Source organism: Opisthocomus hoazin, chromosome 4 (assembly GCF_030867145.1).
Source record: "Opisthocomus hoazin isolate bOpiHoa1 chromosome 4, bOpiHoa1.hap1, whole genome shotgun sequence".
Taxonomy (NCBI): domain Eukaryota; kingdom Metazoa; phylum Chordata; class Aves; order Opisthocomiformes; family Opisthocomidae; genus Opisthocomus; species Opisthocomus hoazin.
Window position 1 is genome coordinate 55347740 of NC_134417.1, and position 14511 is coordinate 55362250.

Genomic DNA, 14511 nt, shown 5'->3' on the forward strand with positions numbered 1-14511 from the left:
CTGCTTATTTCATGTGCTGTCTTTATCTTCCTCCTCTTCATCTCCATAATTCATGGAGAGTTTTGCAGAATGGTGCAGCCTGCAAAGTAGCAAAGAGAAACACACAGCGAAACCTCTTCCTGGAAGAAAGTAATATAAGAACATTATCAAACAAAATCAACAGACCTTCATGGGAACAGAATAGGCAGGCATGCCAGAGAATGCAAGGGAGAAATAAAGTTCTTCCAAAAAATACAGTAATAATTTGAAGTACATTTGAAGTACCATGTACTGTTTTGCCACAGGGACTAACACACACTTCAAATAAGTACAGCAGTGACAGAAAGAGATGAAAAAAGTCAGGAGAGATTTTATGTGTTGAACACAACTGTGCCAGGTTTCACTATTTCAAAAATGGTCTAAGAATTTTAGTGCAGAAACAGGCTATGAACAAACGATTGCAGAATACAAGGAATGACTTAAACATGTTTTATCATAGCTACAATAATTGATTGTGAAGGTATGAAAATGTAATACCCTGAAGCTCCACTCAGAGCATCCTCCTCTTATTGCAAAAGTGCTGGCAGGGCACATGTTCTACTTCACGGCACACAGAGTAATGATCTGTTGCAAGCAGTAATTGTTCCTGCACATGTATAAAAGCATATTGTGCTGTATCCCCGGGAAGACCGCATGTGCTAGAAAGTGCAACACCTACAGCTGAACGCTGTGAGTCTTAACAGAAGCTGCAAGAAAGAGGATGAAGACATTAACGCTCACCACCTGCACATTACCAATACAAAAAGGAGTTCCCTGCGGCTGGAGAAATACTCACAAATGTTAAATTCTTACCTCATGCACTCTAATGCAATCGTCTCCAAACTTTTGATCCCATACCCCTAGCAGTAAAAAAAATTTTGAGCATGCACCCCAATATACGTATATTTATTTAAAATTGCACACATTTATGACTGAAGTTCTAGTATTTTTTTCCTTACACCAATGGATCATCTCATGCGCCTCACTTTGGAGACCACAGCTCTAAGGAACAGAAGAACAAAAGCCAGCAAAACAAGCATCTGCCCCAGATATTTGCCATGAATAACCATACCAAAACTCTGAGGGCTCTTGGATGGCTACTATAACTAAGCTTTTGCTAATAGAGAGGAAAAGTCAATCTTACCAGAGGCGGTGGCGGAGGGGGCCCTCCAGAAGGTGGTGGAGGCGGTGGAGGAGGAGGTGGTGGCGGCGGCGGCACAGGCATCCGTTAAGATTTCTAGCTTCACGCAGTTATGAAAAATACAGCCAGTCTATGTCCTTGAGGGGAAGGAAGGGAGGAGAACAAAAAGTGGGAGAAATAAAAAGAAAAAAAAAAAAAAGAGGAGGAACGTGTTTATACACTGTAAGCTGAAGATCAGCCAAATTTCTAGCTCTCAGCAGACTGAAGACTTTTATACTGCACTGCTTCCAAAACTACAGTACGAACAGCCTCATTATAGTTCTCTGATGACAACACTCATCTAAAGAGCAAGCTCACAGATCTGGATAAGTGCCATGAATACCAAATACATAGATGCCAGCCTGTCCAGCTTTAACTATTACGCCTTGTCTTAACCTAGCCCATAACCCTGAAACACAGCTCTGCAGAGAACAAATCACAGTCGACCACATGTCGACACTCCTGCTGGGACAAAAACTTTGACTTTAAGCTAGAGTTTTGCTGCTCTAAGGATAGAGTAAGGAACTTTGTAGGGTTCAGTGGACTTGCTCCCATGTTATTAAAAAAAAAAAAAGAAAAAAGAAAAAAAGGACAGGATTGAATGATAAATGAAGTCATAATTCTAAAAGTTAAAGTTTCATTAAATATAGTTCTGTTACTAAATGACAGCATATAAGGACCAAGCATGTCAGCCATTAAAGTCACATGTGTGTTCCTGCCATTTTAAAATGTTAACTTTTCACAATTCTTTCGTAATACAATGACTAAAAAGACACATCTTCCAACAAAAGCTGTATGTTGTTCTGGGTTTCTTTTTAAATTTCCTGCAGAATGACAGGGCATCACTCACTGATTTCCATCTCTAACCCAGACCCCGACATAACTGCATCCCCTCTCAGTCTGAAGTCATCTGTAAAGTTAACAAGCAACCCTGTATTTCATCAGTAAAACTGCAAATCAAAGTACTAGGCAGTGCCAAAGAGGGCTCTCTGCAAGCCATACTTAATAACTTCTTTTATTTTAATGGTGACTCTTGGACAAATGCTCCAAACATGGTTTTACATCTAGTTTTATGTCCATTGTGTCAAGACTCTCTTCTGAGGCTATCCACAATGTCATGCAAAACAGTGTCAAAAGCCCTACAATAACGCAAAATACAACATCTGCTATTTCTTTCCATTCTGTAAGGCTTTACCTGAGCAGGAAATCGCATTGATTTGACACTTTTGTTCTTTATACTTCTCTGTAGATCATAATTTGTTTTCCTGTCTCCTCCAGGCATTTAGAAACATTTTACTGATCTTGATATTTTTCTAGAAATTTACATTAAGTTGAAAGGGCTGCAATTCCCAGGCCCTCCTCCCCTCATCCTTCCCTTCTTTCTTAAAAGCAGGCACTCTGTTTATGCTTTTCCAGCTGCCTGAAACCTTTCAGTCTAGTAATTTAAGAATCACCTGTGTAAGCAGGAGAAATGAGACAGTTCAATCTGGAGAGCTCCACGACAGAGGACAAGTTCCAGTCTTTAGGGGAATACTTGGCTGTTTCATTAGAGAGGGGTAGATTGGAAGAGGCAGTGAAGTTAAAAGGTACCTGCAGCCTTGTCCACTTCCTAGCCAGTGCATGTGAACAACACCCAGATAATATCTGGGTATTTTCCTTCTGCCGTAAATACTGTAAAATACTTTAGGGAGATCAATCAAAAATTAACTATGCAGACCCTCTGCAGCATCTGCTTTCTCCCTTGAGAAATTGCTATGCAAAGAACTAGCATATCAAAGCACTCTGGATCTGTAACAGAATTGGTTACAATCACTTTGATAATGGCTTAATGAAGCTTTCCAAGAAAGCCAGCATCGCAGCATCTCCACCATTCCATCCTCATTGTTGCCCTGTGCAGAAAGCTTTTATCAGAAGTTATCTCTTTTCCTCAATTAAGCCATTCAAAAACATGGACATAAGGAGAATGAGTCTTCCCTGCTAATAATATGTTTCGGGTTAGTATCTTCCTACCCTGCAATACAGGCCTTTTGTCTTCATTAAGGATTTAGATTGGGAAATACGTTCTTAGTCAAATCAGAAAAAAAAATACAGCCCACGCTTCTGTGGCAGACCATGTGCATGGCAGCAGGAGGTAAAGCACACTGGAGGCGAGCAGCAGTGGGAGAAATGAAATGGGAATCGGCTCTTGGTATTTAGAAGTCACAATCTGAAATGCAACCAGTTGACTCTTCTAGCTGCTTCTCTCACCAGCCCCAGCACCCATAGCTCCAAGTGATGCAGCCTAAGTTCCAAGACTAGAAACTGTGTGGCCATCTACAAACCACAATTCCGTGCATAGCAAGTGTTGGCTCCACCATGAATCCCATTCCCCTATCCTGATTCCTCTTGTCCACTGATGGAGCAGAAGAATGCATTTCAGGGGGCTGTACCACATAGCCCCTGAATGAAATGCCGGAGACACCCTATAGCTTACCTCCCATGCTGTTTCAAATCGTCTACAAATGAACTACCCTTCAGAAAACTCTGTGTATGCACCTTCCTTTGCCTCTTATCACAAATTGAGAGGCTGGATGTCCTGATCCTGGCATGCTTTTGTGCCCAAAGACAAATTCATATGGTGGTTGTACTGGTACTATTACAGCGTGAAGGGGATCATATGTAAGACGACCTACGCAATGAAGCAACAGTTTCCATGTAAGGATTCTATTTGTTCAAGTGGGGCTGGAAGGAGTGCTGTCATTCACACAAAAGATACTGATAGCAAAGAAAGACTGTATGTAGATAAAGGTAGGCATCTTCAAACTAATTTAAAATTTTTAAAAAAATTGTCTCTTAAAATTTAGTCATAACTACATGATCTACACATTTTAATGTGCAGGACTGGATATGAGAACCTCTTTTGTATCACTGCACCTATCTCACGTGCAGTTGGTATTTAAAGAAAATTATGTAGAAGACTGCAACACTTTGAATATATCAACACACGTATTTGGAGGCCTCCATTTCTTGGTTAAAGACTGGATTTCATTTGCCTCTTCCCCCCATCAAGTTGCTAGTTAAAACATGGCTGGCAATTTCAAATAATAGCTTCAGAGCATATCAGGATTACGGTTTTGCACATTGTAAGCTAAATAAATCCTGACTTAGGGAACAAAAAAGGAGTATCATGTTGACCAGTTCTAGTGCCTGTTAAAAGGCAGACAAGAGGGAAATGCCAGAAATATGCCAAAATATTCAGAAATATAAAGGTATTTGAGTTTTAAAAGTTAGCAATAGGTTTAGCCTCAGTTTTCTCAGGCAAAAATAATGTAAACCTTCCCTTGACTTCCACATCACAGAACAGCATCAGGCCCAGATATTGCAGAACTTATTGCAAAAGAAGAAAATCCCAAACCCTGCCTTTTCTAGTCCACCTCCCTACCAAAGCAAGGTTGTACATTTTTTTTAGTGCTTTCTGAAGTCTAATTTTAGGTGTCCTAAATAATGTGGCTTGTCTTATTTCCCTTGGGAAGCTCTTTCACAGTCAAATAACTCTCGTAGTACAGATTGCTTGACACTCAGCCTAATTTCTCCTCTTCTTAGTTTGATCCCATTTGCACTCCACTGCAGATGATTCTACCTTGCACCAAGCAAAATAATTTCTCCTACCTCTCAGCATCAGCTTTGTGAAATGTAAGAATTATAATTCAGAAGCACATTTACAAGGACTAATTATACTTTTTGAGCTGGTTTACTTCTCACAAGTCGTCCCATCAGTCAGTGAACATTATTACTGTTCTCTGATCTCAAAACAATTGGTCTTTTTTTGTCCTCTTGCGAAGGGTAATTCTAGAACTGGTAATTTTAAGTGTCACAGGCTGTTCCTTGCTTCTTCTCCCTGTGCTTGCTGGAATAGCAGCTGGGTTTAAGTAAAAACAGCAGCGCAGTTCTCAATGTAGAACTCAAGTGCCAAATTTCTGAAGGCCCAAATAAAGTCTTCACCCAGACTTCCATTTTGAAGCGTCAGACAAGACAGAGTAGATGCAGATCTTTCTTCTTCGTGGACAGCTCGCTCAGTCCTGTGCTGGATTCACCTGTGGGAAACCCAAAACCTCTGCCTAAGCTTTTATGTAGTTCTGGTCTCACCTTGCCCAGCCACCAGATGCACACAAGCTCTGATCCAAGCGCTTCACAAAGGTCTCCTTCTAAAGAGTCACTGCCACAGTGCTGGGCTCACACTGTGACAAAGCCCTGCCGGGAGCACAGAGCCACACTAAGAAACAACACGGTCTTTGGACCGCAGCTGGCACATCTCCTGCCACCCTGACGCCCAGCAGGACCACCACAGGTCTGTCTGCAAAGGCTACGCTAAAACACCTTCACCCATCATGGAAAGGCAAGGCATGGAACAGCTGTGCCTTCCATCTGGAATGACGTCTATAAGGGGAATGGACACAGGAAAAAATCACAACTATTTAAATGCACATAATACGCATTTACATACAAAATTATTTCTTAACTAGTAGCATTCCTTTTTTCTTTTATATGGCTATAGTCCTTAGGTCTTTAGGTGGTATATTCATTACTGTATAACAACAGAGTAGGAAATGAAAATGCATCCCTTTTAATCAATTTGGAGAAAGGACTGCAAAATAACTGATTAATTATTACTGGATTTGCAGTCATTAAAACCACACACACTGAGGTAGGTAATTCAGCTTTGGGCAAATGTACAGATTCTTTTCCTTCAAAGGGAAGGCTGGAGTAGCTATTTCACATGTGTGCAAGAAAGCTTATCTGCTATATTGGTCTTATTTTCTTGATGAAAAACTGAAGAATAAAAGTAGACCCCAAACTCTGTTTTTAACTTTTAATCATCTTTTACAGAATCAAATATGATTTATGAGTTATAGCTTTTAAATCCTTATATTTTAACAGAAAACTAGAAGAATTTTTATATCACACAGGAGAAACAGCATTAATAAGCACCTGCTTTACTTTCATCATTTGAAAAGTAGACAATGAGCCTAATTGTGCCCCCATTTGCTCCTGTCAAACATCACTGAAGAACAGCTGAACTCACTGGTACAAGCACACTGCAGATCTTTTAAAGACAGTACAACACATGTAGAGGCAGAGAAGAGAACAAAAACAGATAAGAGCAGACACGTGTTACACAGATCAGTTTTTCTGCTGTCACTATCACACAACTGGAAATGACTTGGAAAAAACTTCTTTTTGGAACGAAGCAGTTTAGATTTTAGTTATAACAGAATCAAATCATGTAATTGTTAAGCACCACATGCTACATTTCTTTCTACCATTTTCAGTGTGAATGACTTTTTGTGTTTAGAGAACAGAACAAGGAAGAATCAAGGTATAGCCTCTGAGTAGCCTCGCAGTCTTTATCCCCCCTGCAAAAATAATCCCATCCGCAAAATACTTGACAGTCTTCGCTGTATTTGAGAAATTTAAGACCAGAAGCGTGAAACTGTTACAATCTCCTTTTACAGCTCATGAGAAACACAAAACGCTCATATACATACCCACCTTACTATATATATATTTTAAGACATTCACAGGTACATTCCTACAGCTGACTAATAAAACTCTAGCCTTTCTCCATTTCCTAACAGAAGGTAGCTGAACTGTATACAGCTTATGAGACAAATTTCTGCCCTCAGCCATCATTTATATCACTGCAACTAAAGGCAGAATCCAGCTTTTTCAGTTCCATTGAAACATACAAATCTTGGGGGCTCTTCCTCATTTAATATCGAATAAAACACTCTTAAGCAGCATTCGCCTACATAGGGTCTGTGGGATTGTTTCCCAGCACGACAGCATCCTGTGTTTAAGCCAAGGAACGTAAGTTCTCCTCAGCTTGGAGTATTTCCACCAGGATTGATCCAGCTAAAGGCTGCATCCCCTTTCTGTGTGAAAAAACAGCGTGACGCTTATTCCATCAGGAGCCTGACAACACTGCAACAAACCAAATCTGACCTAGCACAGATTACAGGAGTTTGAAGATGCCGTGCTTCCATGTGTGCTGTGGGCAGACCTCTCTGCTGGGTTCCCTGTGGTGCTGAGGCCAGAAATTAAAACCTCCCTTCAGAGGCGAAGCTGCGCAGATGACTTCATGTCCCTATGCATGACTATTTCAGGGTGTAGCTTCCTCTGCTCTGTGGGGATCTGCAATAGAAGGCTAATTGCTATAAGGGAGCAGAATAAGAGAATTTGTCATCCTCTTTCAAATAAGGAGTAAGAGAAAAGAACGACACATTAAGAAGAAGAAATATATTATGCCTACTGTAGTGTCAGCCTGAAAAGAGTCTAAAGACAAATAAATTAGAAGCAATTAGGACTTACACGAAGGCCTAACTTTGCAAAGGAAACAATTTATACAAAGAGTTTCCTTTCAATACACTGCATCATCCACACAAAGACAGACATAGCTTATTTCACTGCCAGATACATAAACAGTGGCAAATTCGATACACAGTCATTAGCAGCGTTAATCATTGGCCTAAGCTAAATAAAGAAAGTGCAGCTCAGTGAAGTTCAAGGTCAATGCCACATTCTGTAGACAACTGTTTACTTTTATACTCCTCAAGAGTTTCACCGTGAACAGCACTCAAGCTCTCTTAGTAGAGGCAATCTGATGTTTCAAGTTAACACTTGCAAGTTTTGTGGTCTCTGCAGACAAGTAAATCGTATGTTTTCACATAATTCTTAATGTATTTCTTTATAGTTATTCATATGGTTTTTAAATATCATTCATATAATATAGAGATATTTGAAAAGTATACCTGTACAAGGAATGGTTTCCACTGAAGAAATTCCTCAAGTTGTTTAATCAATTCTCCCAACAGAGAAAGTTTTGCTTTCCAATTAAGTAGCTAGCATCACAACAGAAAACCCAGACAAGGCAGTATCCAGCATCTTGCTTTTTTATATTTCCTGTACTCAGCTCAACCAATGTCTGTTTTCAAATGCCAGTCAAGTGAGAAGAATTTGCAAATGGGGGTATCAGAAGACTACAGGAGTTTCAAAATCCATGCCTCAAATAATTCTAAAATTTTCACTTTCAGCCACATGATGTTTCATCAGAGATGCTATTTTTGCAGCTTTCCATCTTGGAAATATAAATTCATAGAAACCTGTATGCATGCCACGTCAGGCTATCTACCAGCTTGAGAAACACAGTCCAGTACTTGCAGTGCAAGGAAAATAAATCTGGCAATTCAACATGAGCTATCCTTCCCAACAATACAGTATCAGTGTCATGTCCCAGCACAGGCTGTGGTCACTATCTGGTGCAAGGAGAACTGTCTTTCATAAGGGATGTAACAGGTGATAGCCTGGTCACCCACAGGAATAAGTTGCCAGGGAAATCCTCACCTCGAAGCAAGGAGCAGGAAGCTTTGATCTGAATTTTCAGTGAAGTTGTGATTACTTCATTTCCCTACAAATCTATTTGTAATTATAAAAACACTAGCCCTAGTGTCCTGACAAATTAAACTACAACTTCTGAACATACGTATACATTCTTCTTTCACACGCTTATCTGTCAATCTTGTGGAAAATTGCTGCTCTGTTTCAATGACATAGTTGATAACTTCATCTTAAGATGTTCTTTACAGCAGGTTAAGGCGTCCATCCTTATAAGCAAAAGGTGTATAAAACCCCATGTTATTAAGAAAGCCCTGCTAAACTTTTTGTTTTTGAAACAAAAAGCAAAGTGTTCTTAGTGCTCCTTAAGTGTCATAGCTGATATATTTATAAAACTTCCTATGTGCATAAAAGTGTAAACATGCTTTCTTGTACAGAAAATTGTTAGGTGTTTTTAAAGGCAATGGACAAAATAGCTCGCTCCAAACTTACCTCCATGTACTCAGGACAATGATTTCATTTTTTACAAAGAACAACAAATGGCAACGTTATTTGCAACTGTTAATTCTGTAGAAAATACCTTAAAAAACATATTTTGATTTGTAGGCCTAGTTCTGAAGTGCTAGTAAAACAAAGTTCTCAGAAGAAACAATATGAATTTCATTAAATTGAAGATTCAGCCCTTTCATTTATTAAAGCACTTCATTGCAATTCTTTGTGAAAGTCCTTATATTCAGAGAGGACAATGTGATTGATACCTACCTGTACACACGGCATAAGCAACGGACACTAGGAATCCAAACACCATCAACCAACTTTGCTGCCTGCTGAAGAAGGAAAGTCATTCTAGGGATTAACTGGCAATAGAAGATTTTTTCTGAAGTTGCGTCTATCATAGACACAAAGGAGTGAAGTGGTTTTCTACAATTTCCCTTCTTCCAACCAGCAGATCAGAATCAGCTGCCAGAAGCAGGTCCCAGGAATACTTCCAGTGCAGCCAGTATCTGCTACCGTCAGACCAGCCAGGGGCAAGACGAGGACTCACTTGTCTCTACCAACCCTGGAGTCAAGTTTTACGCTGGTTTTGGACTCCACCTTTCACTTTTACCAGTATGGATTTGGTCCTTCTCTTTCTTTACTTCTCTCTGTGAAAATTTCTCCCCTTTTCTAGTGGTTTACCAATCGCTCCATTTCCCCCTTTCCACTTTCTTCTTTGTCTTTGCTCTTTTCGCCACTCACCTCACCCGTTGCCTGCTGCTGACGCAAGGCAAGACAAACGGAGCCAATTCATTTAACAGGTAGAGTTGTCTGCCCTGGGGAAAGAAACACTGCACATGGTGCAAAAATATATAACTCAGCATGGTGATACTAGAGGTTCAGCATAGGTTACTAGTACTGAGAAAAACAGAAGAAATGCAGAACTACGCTCATCCAGCTCTGAAAAAATGGAAATGTGATTCTACGAGGTACCAGGAGATATATCCTGGCCAGAGCCGATAAGTATTAGTGCCAACGTATAAAGCCTCACCTGATGGACTCGACAAAAGACTGAAATATTGGAGAAAAACAAGAAGGTAAAACAGTCTGGGCAGAAGAAAGCAGCAAAGCACCCACAGCATACACACTGTGCAGCTACACCAGGCCTTTGCAGCTCCTGGTACAGCTTGTTCAGGGCAAGCTCAAGTATCCCCGCATGGCACTGCACCATTTATCCTACTGTTAAGTCAATGTAAACTCATGATCACTTGATCCAAGAATATTTTGTACAATCCGCTTTTGCATGATTTCCTTGCTACTTAGTCATTTCCTGGCTAAAAAAAGGCTTTCACTCTGCATTAAATGCCCTGTTGGGCCCCACATCTGTCACTCGCACAGTACACTACAGAGATAGTCTCCACCTCCTCAGTCAATTTACTAATTTAGGGACTAATCCACTACTTATTATTTTTCCTTTGTTTTCAGTAGAGGTGAGGTTACTTCTTTGGGGTTTAATTCTGAACATAAGCAATACAAGCTGCAGCAAGACAAGTAACATCACTAACGTGTGTCATGCTGCTCGTACTCACACAACTGATCAATTGAAGCAACTTTCTGTTCAAATCCTAGGCAGAATTTGACAGATATTTTCACAGTGATTCACGCATCCCCAAGAGGAGCAAACTTTCCCTCTGAAAATAAGTTGCTAAAAAACCAGTCTGTTCTCCTGATATGCAAGCCTGGCTTACCTTTGCTGCACCTCATGATTTTCTTTATGTGTCTACTCAACTAACACAGCAGATCTATAGATTTTGTACAGCTATAGTGCTATTTCTTTTCTGCTTTAGCATACAACGAAAGTGTAACTGACTTGGACAAAAGCCCAAAACCTGCCAGGACTATTTTATATGCAGTCAGTAGCACTGGTGCATGTACATTTTTCACTGCACAAAACTACGCCAGTTAGGAAAGCGATAACGTAATACCTTTCAAACAAGTGGATATGAAGGAGGAACAAAAGATGCCCAAAAAAGATCCCTCCCTTGTGATCTGATACCATATTCTGCTCTCCTTTTTTAACTTTTTTGTTACTTGTAATGAAGAGAGTAAAACATGATACAGTAACTAGAAAAAATTAAATGGTACAGCAGTCATTTACAGACCTGCATATACGTCGTGAAAGGGACCAACACAAAGGGGTTACTATCTCTAAAACCATTCATTCACTTTTTTTTTCATCTAGAAGGAAGCATTTTACCCCTATCATGAATCAAGCAGAAGCACTGTAATTTCTAGCCAACGCTTTAATTTATCAAGGCAGACATTGCAGTTGCCAACAGTGTAAACGAAGGATCCAGCGTATCGGTTACACGGAGGCTACAGAGCAGACACAGCAGGTAGTTTGCTTGGACATCCGTAAGAGCAATGCCAAGATTGAGCAAGTGCTTTCATGCTTTCATGCTAAATTTTCTTATGTCTCGTGAACTTCATCTTGTGGGTACCTTTGGTCCAGTTTTGCTCTGCTTTTCACTTTGCATTATCACTTAACACTGTAGCTATAGTGTAGCTGGTTTGTTGCTCTCCCCTGCCTGGGCTGGCCACAAAATGACACCAACATCATCACAGAGGGTTATGTATCTGTAACAGCAGTGAAAGATGACACAGGGTCAATGTGAAGAAGAATCAGGCTCCCCACGCGTGATCTTATCTGAGAGAGAGATATTTCTGGTAGTCTAAAGGAAATCCATTTCAGCTGTTGTCCGAATTACCAAGGCATGAAAACATGCTTTTCACACCTTATGAAGATTCTTTAGTTGTTTCACACAACTTTCGAAGCATTCCAAAGGTGGCTTTGCAGCTGTCATGTATGCAATACTGAACAAGTCCACTTGACGATACCCAGATGTCAAATTAAGGTGGGCATACTCAAAAGAATAAAATTTTATGTTAAAAGACGCTATTTTTAACTCTCTGATTTGGAAGCCCTGAGTACATTTTCTCTGTTTGCAAACATAGTGCACCGTTTACATCACTGTTCATCCTGGCTACAAAGCCAGCGGACAACCCTGACACAGAACGACCACAGATGAAAAAGCAACTGTGACATCCCATTAAGGTTCTGCTACTATGAGCCAATTTTCAGAAAGCTTTCAAAGAAAGTAAGCAATTTGTTTAAGAGCACAGACTAATTGAGGAAGATCTCTCAGAATAATGGTAAAGGCATTCCAGAAAGCTATACCTCAAAACTGTGTAACAGTCACTAGTAACTCAGTGTAAGGTGAGTACTGAAGACTTCTAGATAAAAGAATTTACTGGCTATTATAGCTGATTATTATTTTTATTTAGATACTAATTTTACATATACTCTGACGAAGCTAGGACTCTTTATTCTAGCAACAGAGCCTAGTATCATCCTCCCAAAGCAATCACCTGCTTCAACTTTTCATCTGCGATCTCATTTATTAGCCCTTAAAATGAATGGCATAAAATACCCACATATTAATGCAGCAGATTCTCACACACGTCCAGGATCTTATGGAATTCAAGGGTAAGAGAGCCGAACTGAGCTAGCCCAGTCTCACCTACTCTTGGTAACTGAGCAGAATTTGTCCCAGTCACTGAGCACAGAGAAGAAAAGCTTCCACAGCAGCAGATGCTTCTGAAAATCATGTAATTCTTACAGGCGAGTTATGACTAACAAACATACAAAGACATTTAATGCAAATCCTTTCACTGCTCTGCTTCTCCTTGGAGCTGGAATATATTAAAATACTAATATTAAATTATTTAATATTTAATACAGTTAATATTTATTTTAGATGTAATATAAAACAGTAAACAATGTTATTCAACTTTGAAGCTTTAAACTTCTATCTGTTAGAATGTGCAAATATTTTTCTATTTGTTATGACTAAGATATTGTTTTCAGTTCAAGGTCTTCTTTTCAGAGGACAATGAATTTCCCAAAATACTGACCTCATCAATGAACAAAATTATTCTTTTTAGTATAAAGAGCATCTACTAGGAGCTATGTTATGTTCTGTTAAGACATTCAACAAGCACTGCTGACTTTTATAGTGTGATTACTGAGATGTGACACTGCTATGTGTTGATTTAGTTTAAAAAAATTACCTAAATACTTTCTGCAAATTCAGATTTAGTAGTCATTTAGAAGTCACACAATCTTAGCATGGCCCTTCCTGATGTACTGCAGTAACAGAAATTGAGATGCTACAGGATCTTTATTTCTGTATATTCCTTTTGGAGGTGCCGATGAAGAGAGATATAAAAAGGAGGGAGTTGCTTTGTATTATACTGTATGATTTAATAAATACAGTCATATGTTGCTCTTTCCAGTGCAGTAATATCACAGAATCTCAAGTGCATCTCAATCATTTTCAGGAACAGATTCAAACAAGCAATGACTTGAGCACTGCAGCTAATGAATTAAGCTTTGCATCTGCCCCTAAGCAACCAAACTCTGTATGCAAAGCTGATCAAACTATTTATACATTCCTGTCTTCACAGAATGTATATCCTTGATTTAAAAAAAGAAAAAAATCAAGTTTCACACTTATATTGCAAGCTGGTACAGGCACCTGCACTTCTATGCAATTTCGTATGCCACTTAGCCTCCTGGGGCCTCAATCTTAGTAAGATGTTGTGGATAACACTTGAAAATGTTTAACAACAACACCAGCGTAACATCAAGAGGGGATGAACACTGGTTGCTAAGCCCCAATCCTTGACCAGGACCTTCCACAGGAAAAGAATCACCTCCCACAGAACTTCTTTCTGCTTAGGAGTCTAACCCGCATTTTGTCATCATTATCTAAAGCAAAACACCCACAGCACTCTATCAGCGAAACAAAACACACTTACGCAGTCCTCTTTAACGGTCCCACACCAAGCTCCTTGTATGCTACCTTGTGCATAGAAGCTGGTAACTGATGGCAAAGCAGGCTCAACCTTTGCACCTCACGGGCAACGTCCCTTAGGAGCCGTGGGCAGCAGCAGCGTCTGCACCGTCTGCGCATTCCAGCCGGGACACTGCTTTGGGTCACAGGTCCACGCAGTGAACGGGAACCATCCTCATGCACACACACTGAACAAGCATCCCGGCTCGGACTGCCATCACAGAATGCAGTTGTCTTAATTTCCCTCATCACCTTCCCCACGGCTTGTCTTTCAGCACAAAGGATGCAAACTGAAGACTTGCGCAATGATTATACAAACACACGTTGTTAAATAAACCTATTTCAGATGGAGAAACTGAAAATGCTGATTGTATCAGGAAGCACAGTTCGACTATTTTATTCATGCAGCATGCACAATAACAGGTATCACTGTTATCATAATTTGAGCAATATTTCACTGTCTGAATCAGCAGAAGCCCTTACAAGTTTTAGTCCATAAATCCAGACTGTCTCAAGACCATTCTGTGCTGAGTTCATCAACCTTTATCT

General features: G+C 39.9%; 1 protein-coding gene across 1 annotated transcript in view; it reads right to left on the reverse strand.

Annotated features, from left to right (window-relative positions):
• WIPF3 (WAS/WASL interacting protein family member 3) overlaps nt 1–14511 on the reverse strand; it is a 38935-nt gene that overhangs the window by 23497 nt on the left and 927 nt on the right. The window contains 1 exon segment of the mRNA XM_075419081.1: nt 1163–1296. Coding sequence (XP_075275196.1) covers nt 1163–1243 — 81 coding nt within the window. The 5' untranslated portion in view covers nt 1244–1296.